This window comes from Schistocerca gregaria, chromosome 10, assembly GCF_023897955.1.
Source record: "Schistocerca gregaria isolate iqSchGreg1 chromosome 10, iqSchGreg1.2, whole genome shotgun sequence".
NCBI lineage: Eukaryota > Metazoa > Arthropoda > Insecta > Orthoptera > Acrididae > Schistocerca > Schistocerca gregaria.
In genome coordinates, this window is record NC_064929.1 from 220619849 (window position 1) to 220634139 (window position 14291).

The 14291-nt window shown below is 44.2% G+C and overlaps 1 protein-coding gene across 1 annotated transcript in view; it reads right to left on the bottom strand.

Moving 5' to 3' along the window:
* Window positions 1-1907: 1907 nt before the first annotated feature.
* Window positions 1908-14291, bottom strand: part of LOC126293432 (UDP-glucosyltransferase 2-like) — a 71179-nt gene continuing 58795 nt past the window's right edge. Inside the window, exon 6 of the mRNA XM_049986657.1 lies at window positions 1908-4097. Coding sequence (XP_049842614.1) covers window positions 3803-4097 — 295 coding nt within the window. The 3' untranslated portion in view covers window positions 1908-3802. The remainder of the gene's footprint in view (window positions 4098-14291) is intronic.

The window sequence follows — 14291 nt, forward strand, 5'->3', positions numbered from 1 at the left end:
CAAATTGTGTGCCTATGGAATATCGCCACAATTGTGCATGAAATTTCAATCACCAGATTTCTCCTCCAATTGCAAAAACATTCTGTTGCCTCCGACGTACATAGGGAGAAATGATCATCACAATAAAATAGGAGAAATCAGGGCTCGCACAAAAAAAAAATTAAGTGCTCATCTTCCCCACGCGCTTTTCGAGACTGAAACGGTAGAGAGACAGCTTGAAGGTGGTTCATTGTGAATAGCAGAGCAATCATGTAGATGTAGATGAAGGCTTCATCAAGGGCACAAATAAATACTGAAACTGAAATATTTAAGCCAAAAGGCAACATTTTGAATTGATATGACTTTCTGCTAAATAAGAAAGCTGTATAGTGTTTGGTGTAACGTGATTCTATGGAATAACATGTCCAACTTTTAACCACTTAGGCCAATGAGAGATGTTTGTGAAAACGTAAGACATAGTTTAGGTAGTTATTGAGTGAAGTACATCCCATAGTGTGCGCCACTGTTTGAGGTATGTGCAAGTGGATGCAAAGGAAGTTATCTCAGCGTATCAGCAAAACGTGGTAGCAGATGCGCCTCTCTGCATGTTGTAGAGGCTCACTTATATTTTGGTGTCGTGGCTTGGTGGTGCTTCAGAAGGTACAGAGCAAAGGACACTGGCGATAGTGTCAACTCTGACAATCTGAAGAATCGTTAGGAAATTGTCATTTGGTTATATGCAATAATATAAAAGGAGTACATGGGTGTATGTTGTTATCTGTTGTGAGTGTCGAAGTGAGAGAGATATGTATACCTATCATTAAACCTGGAACTGTGCACACAGAATATGCATAAAATACAGATGGGTTACCACAAAGCAATGCACATCATTTAGTAACTCAGACAGACTGTGAATTTCTTTCAGCATCCACCCCTCGGCAGAAGGTGAAGAAGTCACACATCACAGTGTAGTGACATTACATGCCAGACCACTCAATCAGTTGGCTTAAAGAATGGTGACCACTAATTATTTGTAAGGTAAAGTTGGCACACACGTGCAACTGGTTGACAGATTGTACATGCAGTAGAACACATTATCAACCAAAAATCGTCCACTCAGTACAGGCCAAGTGTTTTGAGTTTTCATGCAGCCTTACTTGCCAATATCCAACTCACATCCATTGAACTGAACTAAACTTAGCTAGCATATTTCTATCTCTTACAGTTTCAGTATGTTTGTTGAGAGTACATGCATCTAAGACCAGCTGCATTCTGCCTGTAGCTTTCTTAATGACTAACAGCTGATTGTTGTAAACACTTACACTACGTTCCATGACTTAATTTTCCATCATCTTTTACCACAGATTTTAAACTTAAACATACAGTGTACGGTTTACAAAAGAATGAATTTTCGTCTCTTATTTTAAATTGGCAAATATAATCTCTTATTACTCCCATTTTACCTGAGAATACTGGTCTATACTTACATAGAATACTGTATAACTCTTTTTTTGTGTTCATCCTCTAAGAGGATAGATTCATAAGCTTTAACATATATTTTATCGTTACTGATCTGAATATTTGTTACAGATTCTTCTTTGCATAGCAATCATGCATTAGCAACCAAGTGTACACCAGTGCTGTTCATTATTCTCCGTGGGTTTTCCATTGCCAGACTCATTTTATGAGGTATTACTATCCGATGACTGCCAGTGTTCCAAGACAGTAATTCTGCATCAAAATCTAGTCATTTTATATTTTAGTAACCAATTTATACCAAATAATATTTGCAAATTAACATTGTGTGCTATTAGTAAAGTTTGCATGAATTGAAACTTCCCAATATTCATAGGTATAAGCATTTCTTATTTGATTAACTGACCTTTGCATCCCATGATCGCTGTGTTATATACACTGGTAACAGGTAGTATAGGACACAGGTCTTTATTTCTCAGTGTTTGTAACAAATCTCATGACATCAGTGAAATCTCACCACAAGAATCTATATAAATATGAACCTTCCAGACATATATTTTTCCAACTATTAAAAGTTTTGGCCAACTTTCTCCTTTTTCCTACTCCTTGTTCAACATCCATTCTCACTCTTACATATAAAAGCAATAAACTTTTCTTTATATAGGCTTATAATTTTATTGTCACATTCTGGATTCTGGTTCCTGCCCCTTGAGACATAATGTCGTGTTCATTACCTATGGAGGTCAGTTTTTATGAACAAGTTTAAATCCTGGTACTTAGTTTTACGTGAAAATGTTTTAAATCCTGACACTAAGTTTTACGTGAAAATGTACTTGCTACAGAAATGACATAATTTTTGAGAATGTAAAATTCAGTTCTCTGACATTTCGTTTTTATGCACTATTCAAAAACTTAAAAAAAATGTGATTTTGTGTGATAAAAAGGAAAATACTATAGGCTTTCTTTAGTGTAATAAATTCAAGAAGGAGTATTTAAAAAACTCTTAAAGAATTGTAGAAATAAATTTTATACAAGTGAAATTATAAATTTCAAATGATTGGGGCATTAAATCTCACTTTAAACTGAGGTATCTGAGAGATCCCACCTCGTAGTATACGTTACAGAAAAGTTACCTCGTGAGTTAGGCGTTGAACTGTCACAATAATTACACTGTTTATAGAATGCGGTTTTTGGTGAAACTGGAGAGAAGTTGGCCTGTGAGGACGGCGGGAGAGGGGGAAGGTTACAAACCATCTTTCAAACGGGGGGGGAGTCTGGAGCGGATTTTACAGGACAGATGCAGACGGTGGGGACAGGAGGGGTCTTTCTTTCTTTATGTAAGCCGAGGGTGGTGTGGCGGGGGGAGGGGGAGGGAGGGAGAGGAAAGGCACCGTGATCCATGAGTCGCCTCTTCGATGCCGCTCCCGAGACCACAGGTATTCGATAACCAATTGAGGGCCGTCTTAACAAAACTCAACAAACGCCGTTTACAGTATTTTACAGAAGACGTATTCTATAGTTGTACTCAATATGATTGATTCGAACAATTTGAAAAATGTGATACTGGTCATCCATGTAGATAGGGATCGATAGGAAAAAACCGAAGTTCGTCCGTCATTAACCTTCGTCATTGAGGAAAGACACGTTAGAAATTACAAATTTTTACAAAACCCAACATATTCATGTTTCCACACGTGTTTCTTTTCTTAGCTCTGTGACTACTTTTACATACTTATTCGTACCTTTGCAAAGGAGTGAGTGAATTTTAAAATATAGAAGCTCTTTTTATGCAGAGACTAATCATCTACACCTCTTGTGTGTGGTACTTTTCATTTGAATTAGCCGTTTTTGAGTTATTGACGTAGGACCATGAGCATAACTCAGTTTCCCGCAAAACTGATAAAGATTGGAGATTTTTGACAGTCGATTGTGGCTAAACAGGTGAACCGCTAATAGATCTAGGGTAGAAAACTATGCGAAATTTTATGCTCTTTCATTCCGATTTTGGGAATTTTTGGTGGGATTTATCGTTATCGAGTTAATAAAAGAAAAACTGTAGGAGTTCAAAATTTTCATGGTTTTTCGGCCCTGAAAAGTTTAGCACGAGCCAGAAATCGTCGCAGACTCATTTATTTTGGATGCCTAGCTTCCATTAGAATTATTTCCATCTTGCGCGTATTTATTGACCAGGAAAAGTCTAATGTACCTATAATAAGCGTAGCACAGTTAAGGAACGCATTTCGAAAAAAAAGTGGCGTCTGCCGAGTTTTGTTGAAGCGGTCCCCAAGTGCGGCGACGCCTGTCTCGAAGTGACGTGGGACCGTGCCTGCAGAGGGCACCGCAGCGCTCAGTCTTTCTTCTCGGCCTTCTTCCCCCGCACAGCCGCGGCGCCGGAGAGTTTCCGCAGGAGGAAGCGGAGTGCGAGGGCGGCGGCCAGGGCGGCGGCCGCGGCGCACAGCAGCAGGAAGGCGGCGACGTCGAGCAGCAGCAGGCGGTACCAGGGCAGGCCGGGCGCCGCCGACCGCATGTGGCGCGCGCCGCCGTGGCGCAGCACGTACTCGACGGAGCGCGCCGCCAGCTGCAGGGGCGGCTCCGGCCGGTCGTGGAACAGCCGCGAGTACCGGCGTGCCCTCTCCGCGTACCTGCCGGCAAAGTCCGTCTCTAAACTCACGAGCGAGCAGCGCTTTTGGTGCGGGAAGCGGCCTTCCCCGGAACAACGCTGCCACCGGCCTACAGGGGCACCCAAATGGCGTGCAGTGACATACGTCGTTTCTGTTCGTGGGATCCTAGCTGTCAGTGTCAGTGTGTAAACTTTCTATACTTACTGATGTACTTCGACATCCGGAAGTGACGGATAATCGTCCAGCATTGCAACAAAATAGGCAGAATACGAAGAACTGGAGGCATTTGCGGAGTAACGAGCGTCCGACTGTCTCTAATGCTATTTCAGCGTGTATTAAAGAGGCGGCCCAAAAAGAACTATTGGCTAATATTACCAGTCCCAATGAAATGGCTACAATCCATGCAAACGTCACCCTCACCCAATAGAACACGTAAGTAAGGAACGGAAAAATAAGCCGCATGGTTTACTGGAATCGCCACGAAGGAAAACCAATAATTTTGGGAGGAAACCCATCGTTATAGACAGTTTCAAAATCACGTGAAACCTTTGATGCTTATGGAACACTAAATCTGTATCTCGGTCACTATTCACCCGATTCTAAGACATATTGCTTAAATCATGTGCGCAACACCTATTCTATGCACTACTGAAATTTCGTTGGAAACATGTACACCGATTCTGTACTTCTTAGCAAAAAGCTTGACATTCGAGGTGCTTTCACATATTCATTTTTATTTTTTGGTAAGAACTTTATTTGTTAATCCTCTTCAAAATGTTCCCCATTACATACACTTATGCCTATGCTTTTCCCAATTCCCGAAACACTTCAGGAGCTGTTTCTTCGGGACAGTTTATACGTCTCTTAACTGTGCATTTTTAATCTCATCCATGCTTGTAAAACCGCTGTCCTATAAGGCCTGCTTTGAAATGTTTATACCACTTGTCTGCCTTTGGTTTACTCGTAAATATTGCTTTTGGTGAGCCTGTTATCATTTCTAAAAATTTCATACACTTTATTCCATTCTTATAACAAAATTTAATACAGATTCTTTAATTTATTTTATACAAAACAAATAATTGTTGATGGTGCCAAAACACATGTAAGCTTTCTGACAGCTGACAACAGAGTAAACACCCAATATGGATAACATTGTACGCATACTTTAGAGGCATGTTTACAAAGACGGTGACAAAAAAATAGTGCAAATCGGACATTATTAATTTCTTCTTACTTTTTAAACACTCTTTGTGTTGCAAGAATTGTTAAGTTTCAATGCAGTCCTTCAAAGAAAACTTCTACCTCTTGGTAGAAACACAAAGTAAGAACAGGCCTTAAGTTCTACAGACTGATTGCGTTATATGGGGTTCGTTTCACGAATAGCCATAGAGGGACATACATTCACATGAACAGGCATTCGGTTCTATTTTTGTAGTAGAATCCTGACTTCCGTTCTTATGTTAATAATATTTACTCTATAATGTTTCGGAAGAAGCTATCGTTTTTTTCTATTCCTTATGGTCTTAATGCATTTGTCTAAAAACAAACGCAGCCAAGACTTATCTGTACACAGCGTAGCCAAAGATTTAAAGTGCGCGCCGTGACACGGCCTGTACTACGTTGTGAAACAGCGAGTAGAAGCGCCCTGTGACGTAGTTGGGTTGGCAGAGTGGGCACTCGCTCGCTCACTCTTCAGTTTACCGGCAGACTATACGGGGCGCTCGCCTTCTATCGAGCTGGGAAACCGCCTCAGACTGGCCTACAAAAACCACACTCGCCACAGCATTTCGGTCTACCAGTTGTACCCGTATGAAATGAGCGTTTTTCTTTGTGAAAATGAAACACTAATTTTGATTTGGAATCTCTGCCGATGACCAACTCCTCCGCCTCACTCATCTCCTCTCCCTCCAGCTTAACTCCCGCCGCTCCGCCATTTTGTCTCCCTCGACCTCGAGAAGGCCTACGACCGTGCCTGGCACCCCGGTCTCCTGTTTGAACTCCAGACCTACGCCCTTCCTGCCAACTACATCCGTCTGACGGCCTCCTTCCTCTCCTGCCGCCCCTCCTATGTCACCACCCATAATGCCAGTTCCCACACCTTCTACCCCTCTGCAGGTGTGCCCCATGGCTCTGACCTCTCCCCTCTCCTTTACGTCCTGTACACGGCAGATATGCCCCAACCCCCCCCCCCCCTCCAGTACACCCTCTCGCAATATGCCAATGATACCGCATTCCTCGCCCTCACTCCTACCCTCCGACAGTCCCGACACCTTCGCCAGAACACCTTGACCTTTTTGCCGTACGGTGTAACCGGTGCCTCCTGAAAATCAATCCCTCCGAGACCCAGGCAATCGTCGTAGGTCGTACCACTCGCTCCTTCCGGCTCCTGGATTTCTCCCTTACCGTCTGTGCCCATCCTGTCCGGCTCACCCCCACCCTCACCTATCTCGGCCTCACCATTGACCGTCACCTCACCTGTATCCCTTATCTCCGCTCCATCCAATTCGAAGACCACAACCGCCTCTGACTCCTAAAACTCCTCTCTGGCCGGACGTGGGGGTTGCAGCCCTCTACCATCATCCACACCTACAAATCCTTAATCCGTCCCATCCTCTGTTATTCCAGTCCCACCTGGATATCTGCTCCCCCCCCCCCCCCCCAATTCTATAATTCCCTCCAGATCCTTGAGCATCATGCACTCCACCTCACCTTCTGTATAGGCCTCCCGTCCCCCACGCGGATCCTCTATGACCTCATTCCTTTCCCCCATCTGCTCCTATTCCTCGAACAAATCCACATACTCTACACCTCCCGACACCTTGATCCCCCTCACCCCCTGGTTGCTCCTCTCCTCTCCCATCTCCACCCTCTGCCACGTCTTCACTGTTGTGTCCCCCCAACCCTCCATCTCTACACTCTTCATCTCCTTTCCCAAGGTCGCTTCCATCAACTCCCCCTCCCAGATGATGCCCTCTTTCCCTTTATTTACCCCTCCTATCAACTCTGATCCTCGCCCCCCCTCCTTTCCTCCATCCTTTTCTTGGGCTCCCTCTCCCCCCGTTCCATCATCTTTTTTCCCCACCTACCCTCTCTGTCCCCCTTCTCTCCCCCGAGTCCTTTTGCATTTCCCTCCTCGGCCTTTCCCCATTCCCTCTCGGGTCTGCTGTGCCCCTCCCCCCCTTATGAGTCCACTCCCTCCTTTGGTTCCCCCCTTTCGTTTTTCCTCTTCTCCCTCCTTGTTTTCCCCCTCATCTGGCCAGGTCCACCCCCCCCCTCCCCCCATCTGCCCTAGGCTATGGTGTGTCCTCTTTGTGCCGACATTTTAGTGCAATGTTTACAGTGAGTGTCCAGTGTGGTGTGTCTTTTCTGGTGTTGCGAACGGCCATCATACTGTCGCTGGGTGTGCTTTTATATCTCTTGTGAACAGAAACCAGACAGTCGCCATGTTTTTTAATTGTGTGTCTACTATGTTACCTGTCTGCATCCTGTGCATTTTATTCCCTTTGCCAACCCTTTGCTTTATGTTTTAACTTTCCACAATTTGCACCGTTTTACAATTTAAGTCCCCGTTTTATCGCCTGCTTTTATTGTTTCTTAACTTCTTCTTACGTTTTAAAAAGTCTGTAGTCTCCAGAGCAGCGTAATAAGCTGCTGCCAGCCCGCCCCCTTCGGGGGGAATCGAAATACAATAAAGGAAAAAAAGAATTGAATTGAAAAGTAAAAACATTTTATTCAAAGTACTGACCATTGCTTTCTAAACATTGTTTCCACCTTTCTGGCAATTTTTGGACAGCACGCCAATAGAAATGTTCGTCTTTTGAAGCAAACCAATCAGACACCCAATTTCCGACTTCTTCGTAGCAATCGAAGTATTCCTCAGCCAATGATTGTCCCATTGATGAAAACAATTGGTAGTCAGAAGGGGCCAAGTCTGGTGAATACGGCGGGTTGGGTAGCAGCTCCCAGCCAAGTGTTTTCATTGTATCTGAACCAGTTTTGCATTGTGTGCAGGTGCATTGTCGTGTAAAAAAATTACTTTGCCACGTCTTCTGGCCCATTCTGGTCTTTTTTCGAGCAATGCGTAGTTCAAATTGATCATTTGCTGTCTGTAGCGATTAGTATTCACAGTTTCACCGGGTTTTAGAAGGTCATGACACACCACAACTGTCTGATCCCACCAAACACAGAGCATTGTCTTCTTGCCGAATCGATCTGGTTTTGCAGTCGAAGGTGATGGTTGTCCCGCATTAACCCATGATTTTTACCGTTTAGGATTCTTAAAATAAATCCATTTTTCATCTCCAGCAACAATTCGATGCAAAATTTGTTTCCTTTCATGTATTTGAAGCAAAATTTGACAAACGGTTTTTCGGTTTTCCATCTGTCGTTCATTCAATTCGTGCATTCATTCAATTCATGTGGCACCCATTTTCCACACTTTTGGATCTTTCCCATAGCTTTCAAACGGTCAGAATTGTTTGTTGTGCAACATTTAGCATTTATGACATTTGCTTCTGACTCAAAGTATCATCTTCATCCAATATTGCTCGCAATTCGGCGTCTTCGAACTTCTTTGGTGCTCTTCCACGTTCTTCATTTCTTACATCAAAATCATTATTTCTGAACCGTTGAAACCATCTTTTGCATGCAGACATCTGACATGATCACCATATGCCTCGACAAGCATTCAATGCGACTCTGCAGCACTTTTTTCAAATGAAAACAAAAAATTAATGCTTTCCGCAAATCATCACTTTATGGTACAAAATTCGACATTGTTAACACGATGAAAAAGTATGATGTTTGTTCCATGACTTGATGTATACTAAATATCTGTGACAGATGTCATACGAACCAAACAAAAAAAATTAAGGCTCGTTCACAACAATTGTTCCCTATTTGCGTCGTAACACTCATTGGATACCGGTGCACCTGGTAATCCTACAGGAGGGCGGAGAGGCGTCACTTCGTAAGCCCCCTCACGACCCGAAAACCTCTCCCTCGGACACGATGACTCGCTTGCTGTAGCCCCATCCCAGTCAGGGTCTAGCCGCCGCAACAGTATGCGTCCTCTAGGACTTCGTTCGTCCGTTTTTGCCCCTACGACTGTTCTTTCCGTTGCCTCTTGTCTTCTGATTATGTGGCCAGAATTCGCACTTAAGTAAAAAAAAAATAAACCACCACAAAGGAATAATCTAAATGGGACGGAGTCGGTGTATGTGACGTCCATCTATAGACAACAAACGTATGTGATTTATTCGAGAACAAGAGTTTCACAAATTGGGCAACTCAGTGACATGTCGGTCCACCTCTGGCCATTATGCGAGTAGATATTCTAAATGGTTCAAATGGCTCTAAGCACTATGGGACTTTAACATCTGAGATCATCAGTCCCCTAAACTTAGAAGCTACTTAAGCCTAACTAACCTAAGGACATCACACACATCCATGGCCGAGGAAGAATTCGAACCTGCGGCCGTAGCAGGTGCGCGGTTCCGGACTGAAGCGCCTAGAACCGCTCGGTCACAGCGGCCGGAGCAGTTATTCCGCTCGGCATCGATTGATAAAGTGTAAGTGGGCTGTTTAGGTTTTTATTTTGGTAACACCACGTAGCGCTTTGTATGAAAATCACTGACTGTGTGCAGTCTGTGGCTGGCTGGCATTGTTGAAATATTCGCTATTGTAGTGTTGGGCAGTTGGATGTGAACAGCGCGTAGCGTTGCACAGTTGGAGGTGAGCCACCAGCAGTGGTGGATGTAGGGGGAGAGATGGCAGAAATTTGAGAGCAGACGATCTGGACATGTGTCCATCAGAAAGAGTAAATTTGTAATACTGTATATCAAGAACTGATTACTTTTGTATATTAGTAGGGTAAATACATAGTTTGTTCCATGTCAAAATCTTTCATTTGCTAACTATGTCTATCAGTAGTTAGTGCCTTGAGTAGTTAGAATCTTTTATTTAGCTGGCAGTATTGGCGCTCATGCAACGGCCTTGTAGCGGGGGGTACACCAGTTCTCGTGAGATCACCGAAGTTAAGCGCTGTCGGGCGTGGCCGGCACTTGGAAGGGTGAGCATCCAGCCGCCATGCGCTGTTGCTATTTTTCGGGATGCACTCAGTCTCGTGATGCCAAATGAGGAGCTACTCGACTGAATAGTAGCGGCTCCGGTCAAAGAAAACCATCGTAGCGATCGGGAGAGCGGTGTGCTGACCACACGTCCCTCCTATCCGCATGCTCAACTGAGGATGACACAGCGGTCGGATGGTCCCGATGAGCCACTTGTGGCCTGAAGACGGAGTGTATTGGCACTCGCTGTTTTGTAGTAGTTTGCGTAGCGAAGATTTTTGTGAGGTAAGTGATTCATGAAAGGTGTTGGTTATTGTTAGTCAGGACCATTCTTTTGTAGGGATTATTGAAAGTCAGATTACGTTGCGCTAAAAAAAAAAATCACGCTCCTGGGGGATATCGTGGCACATTCTGTCCAATCGCCGCGTTACATCCTCAAAATCCCGAGCTATTTCGAGGGCTCTGCCCATAATTCTGCAAACTAAGATTTGGCGAGCACAAACACGAGCAGTAGGAACCCTCACCGTGTACAGGCGAGCGTTATCTTGCTGAAATGTAAGACCAGCGTGGCTTCCCATGAAGTGCTACGAAACAGGACATAGAATATCGTCAACGTACCATTGTGCTGTAACTACGCCACGGATGACAACCAAACGGTCCTGCATAAGAAATGAAGACTGTGACTCCTGGTTGTCAGACCGTACAGCTAGCAACAATCTGGCTGGTATCTCACCACTGTCCAGGATCTCTCGGCGTGGAATATCATTGACTGATCTAGAGTTGTCTTCAGTTGCAGCCCCAGTGACGAGCGAAGATGTCTCTGAGGCGTCCCAGACTGCAGTGGCATACCAAACTGACTAAACCACCATAAGGCTCAACAACCGCGAGTCACGGTCTAGGACACCATTTTATTTCATAGCAAGACCCCTTGGTCGCTGTCATCGATATTCTGAGCCCCGTTTTGTTGCCCTCCATGAGAAGGCGTCATCGGCTTACATTCCAGCAAGATAACAGCCACCTGCACACTGCGAGAGTTTCTACTGAACGTTTTCGTGCTTGCCAGATCCATCCTTGGCCAGCAAAGTCGTCAGATCTTTCCGCAACTGAGAACGTTTGCAATATTATCGGCAGGGGCCTCCAACTAGCTCGCGGGTTTGACGACCTAACACGCTAATTGGCCACAATTTTGCATGACATCCGTCAGGAGGAATCCAACACCTCTACCCACCAATACCAAGCTGAATAACTGTTTGAATAAGGGTGAGAAGTGAACGAACACGTTATTGATCTGCTCAGCTTGTGAAACTCTTTTTCTTGAACAAAGCAATCAATTTTTCCGGAATTGTAGTCATTTGTTTCTCTGTACACGTACGTCACATCTATCGATTTTCGCCACCTTCGTGGTGCGCTGTTTTACTTTTTTTTTTTTTTTTGTCTTAGAATGAATTTCGACTGATTTCGGATGACGAGAGTCGACAGTCTTATTCTGATGTCGACCTCCCTCAGGACCAGTTCATTAGTTTGATGTGCTGCCCACAGTATTCGAACTAATCCTCTATAACACCAGGTTTGCAGAGCATCAGATCTGCAACACTCCGCCCTATTCATCGTCTTAAGTTTCTGCTGCGTTGGTCACGACAGAGAAGATTAGCTTTCGGACGAGCTTGAGATTTGTCTTTGCAGTTATGGAGGGGTTCTTACATGTGCGAGAAAGTTTTACTGTAAAATTTCTCGCAGTCTCAGACTTGCAATCTCCAGTATTACTGACGACAGACCCAATATGGTCCAAGCGTCTGGCGGCGCCCGTCATTGGGGCGATCTACGGTTATCTCTTTGGTGTTTTTGTTCTTGTTTCAATACAAAATTCCTCACTTCACGTTTTTCGAGTCAATCTAGAAAAACATACAAAGGGGACTCCTAATCACACCCTCACCGTCGCCCTTCCCTCCCCCCCCCCCCCCCCCCCCCTCTTCCCTGCCCGCAGTTCAGAATTTGCGTCTGTTGTTCTTGGCCCTCCCTCATACCACTGTACAAAAATTTGTGCCTTGACTACTTATTTCCAATATCCAACCTTTTCGGTATTGTAATGGCTGTTACGCTACCAACTTAGTCGTTTATTTCATCAACATTAATAACTAAATCTTTCCCATGAGATTTTTGAAACAATGAAACTTTTAACACATTCTACGTAAACTACTTACGTTTACAATTCGTTCTCATTCCTCACAAGTACTTTACCTTCGTACTAAGAAATCTACACAAACAACGATTTAATTGTTAATTTCATGCTGTTAAAGTTAGTAAAACTGTAACGTGCTGTTTACACAAACGCCAGTTTTACAATTTGTAAGTGCACGATAAGCTGGTGGCGTAATAACACACGAGTCAATGAAGACCAAAAAACGTCGACTGTCTGAGTAAATAGTATAGTTGCAAACTTTTGTATGGCGGTAGGAGGGAGGGCCATGAACAACACACTAGAAATCCTGAGACTGGTGCCGCATTTGAAGATTATTTTCGGGCGTTTTCCTCGAATAATTCGAAAACTGCTGCTCGTAGAGGAAATATATGCCAGTACAAAATTAAATTACACCAAACTTCCTATTAAAAAGGTACGGTTCATTTTTCTCTAGGACTATTAGTTTGCGCGTAGAGAGCAAGAGAATACGGAAAACGCTGTGACTTAGGTGTTTTTGTAGGCCACTTTATGGTTATTTCCTGCCTTGACAGACTAAAAGTGCCCTGTATAAAATTTCTCATCTCTACTACCTCTACACCACTGTGGTACCTTGTAAACAATCGTCCTTTACATCTTGCATTGTCAACATAGAAAGGCTACCTATGTGTTAACCTTATTAACCCGAAGAAGCGTCATTAATGGTGAATTCTGAGTAGCATTTACATTTCTCTGGTTGCTATGTTAAAACTTGCTTCTTTTTCCAGAACACAGGGAACTTTACACAACGTCATATCACTAACATGGTCACGTAGTTAAATTACGACAGAACCGTGAAAGAGTGGTTTATAAAACGAGGAATTCATGACAAGTGATGTCAATAACTTATGAAAAAGCTCATTCCCGGTATAAAAATAAATGTGTAATATCTTCACTTATGTTATTGCAAAGCCACATTAATTTTTACTTCACCAGCTATCAGTGACACCTAAACAATTACAATACTTCGTTGAAAAAGTATGTAGTTACTCGTATATCGCAGTAAAAAACAAAAATCCGGCCTAAAAGGCCATGGAGGCCCAACGGTACCCACCAGTCACCGTGTCATCCTCAGGCCACAGACGTCGCTGGGAGGGGCACGTGGTCAGCACACCGCTGTCCCGGCCGCACGCCAGACCGGAGCCGCTACTTCTCAGTCGAGTAGCTCCTCAGTTGGCCTCACACTGGCTGAGTGCACCCCGCTTGCCAACAGCGGTCGGCAGACCAGATGGTCACCCATCCAAGTGCTAGCCCAGCCCGAAAGCGCTTCACTTCGGTGATCTGAAGGCAACCGGTGTTACCACTGCGGCAATGCCGTTGGCCGTGTATCATCGTAGATAACGTGATCCGCACGTTAATCATATGCCAGAGTCCTCTCCCTCTTTCTGTGCTATCATTTCCTAAAAACTCCTTTCGATAGCTCTAACCATTTAGGCAGTGCCGCTTTAAGGCCCGAGCGCCTAAAGCTGCCGCTTGTGGTGCCAAGCTGCAGGGGCCGCCACACAGGTGAAAGTGTAAGAGGTAAGGGGGGGGGGGGGGATAAGTCGCTTGTGTGGAAAAATATTCCCAAACTGGGAATACCATGGATCTTATGATTACTTCATTCTTACTGTGTCATCAGCGTATGCGGGTGGATGTGAAACTGCTGCATACATTTTCTTATGACTGGAGGTAGTTATAGATAATCTGCCAACTTCAAAGAAAAATGCAGTGCATTACCTGCACTGAATACGCAGCGCCGTATGACGCTAGATTCACCACACATCAGATCACAGCGACTCCTACTTTTAGTTGAAATCTATTCGAATTTCGTGCAGTGTGTTACTTTGAAATACACTGAGGTGGCGGAAGCCAGGGGACAGCGATATGAAAATATACAGACGGAGGTACTATCGCCTATAAAAGTCCAGTACCGTGGCGGAGCTGTCTTTT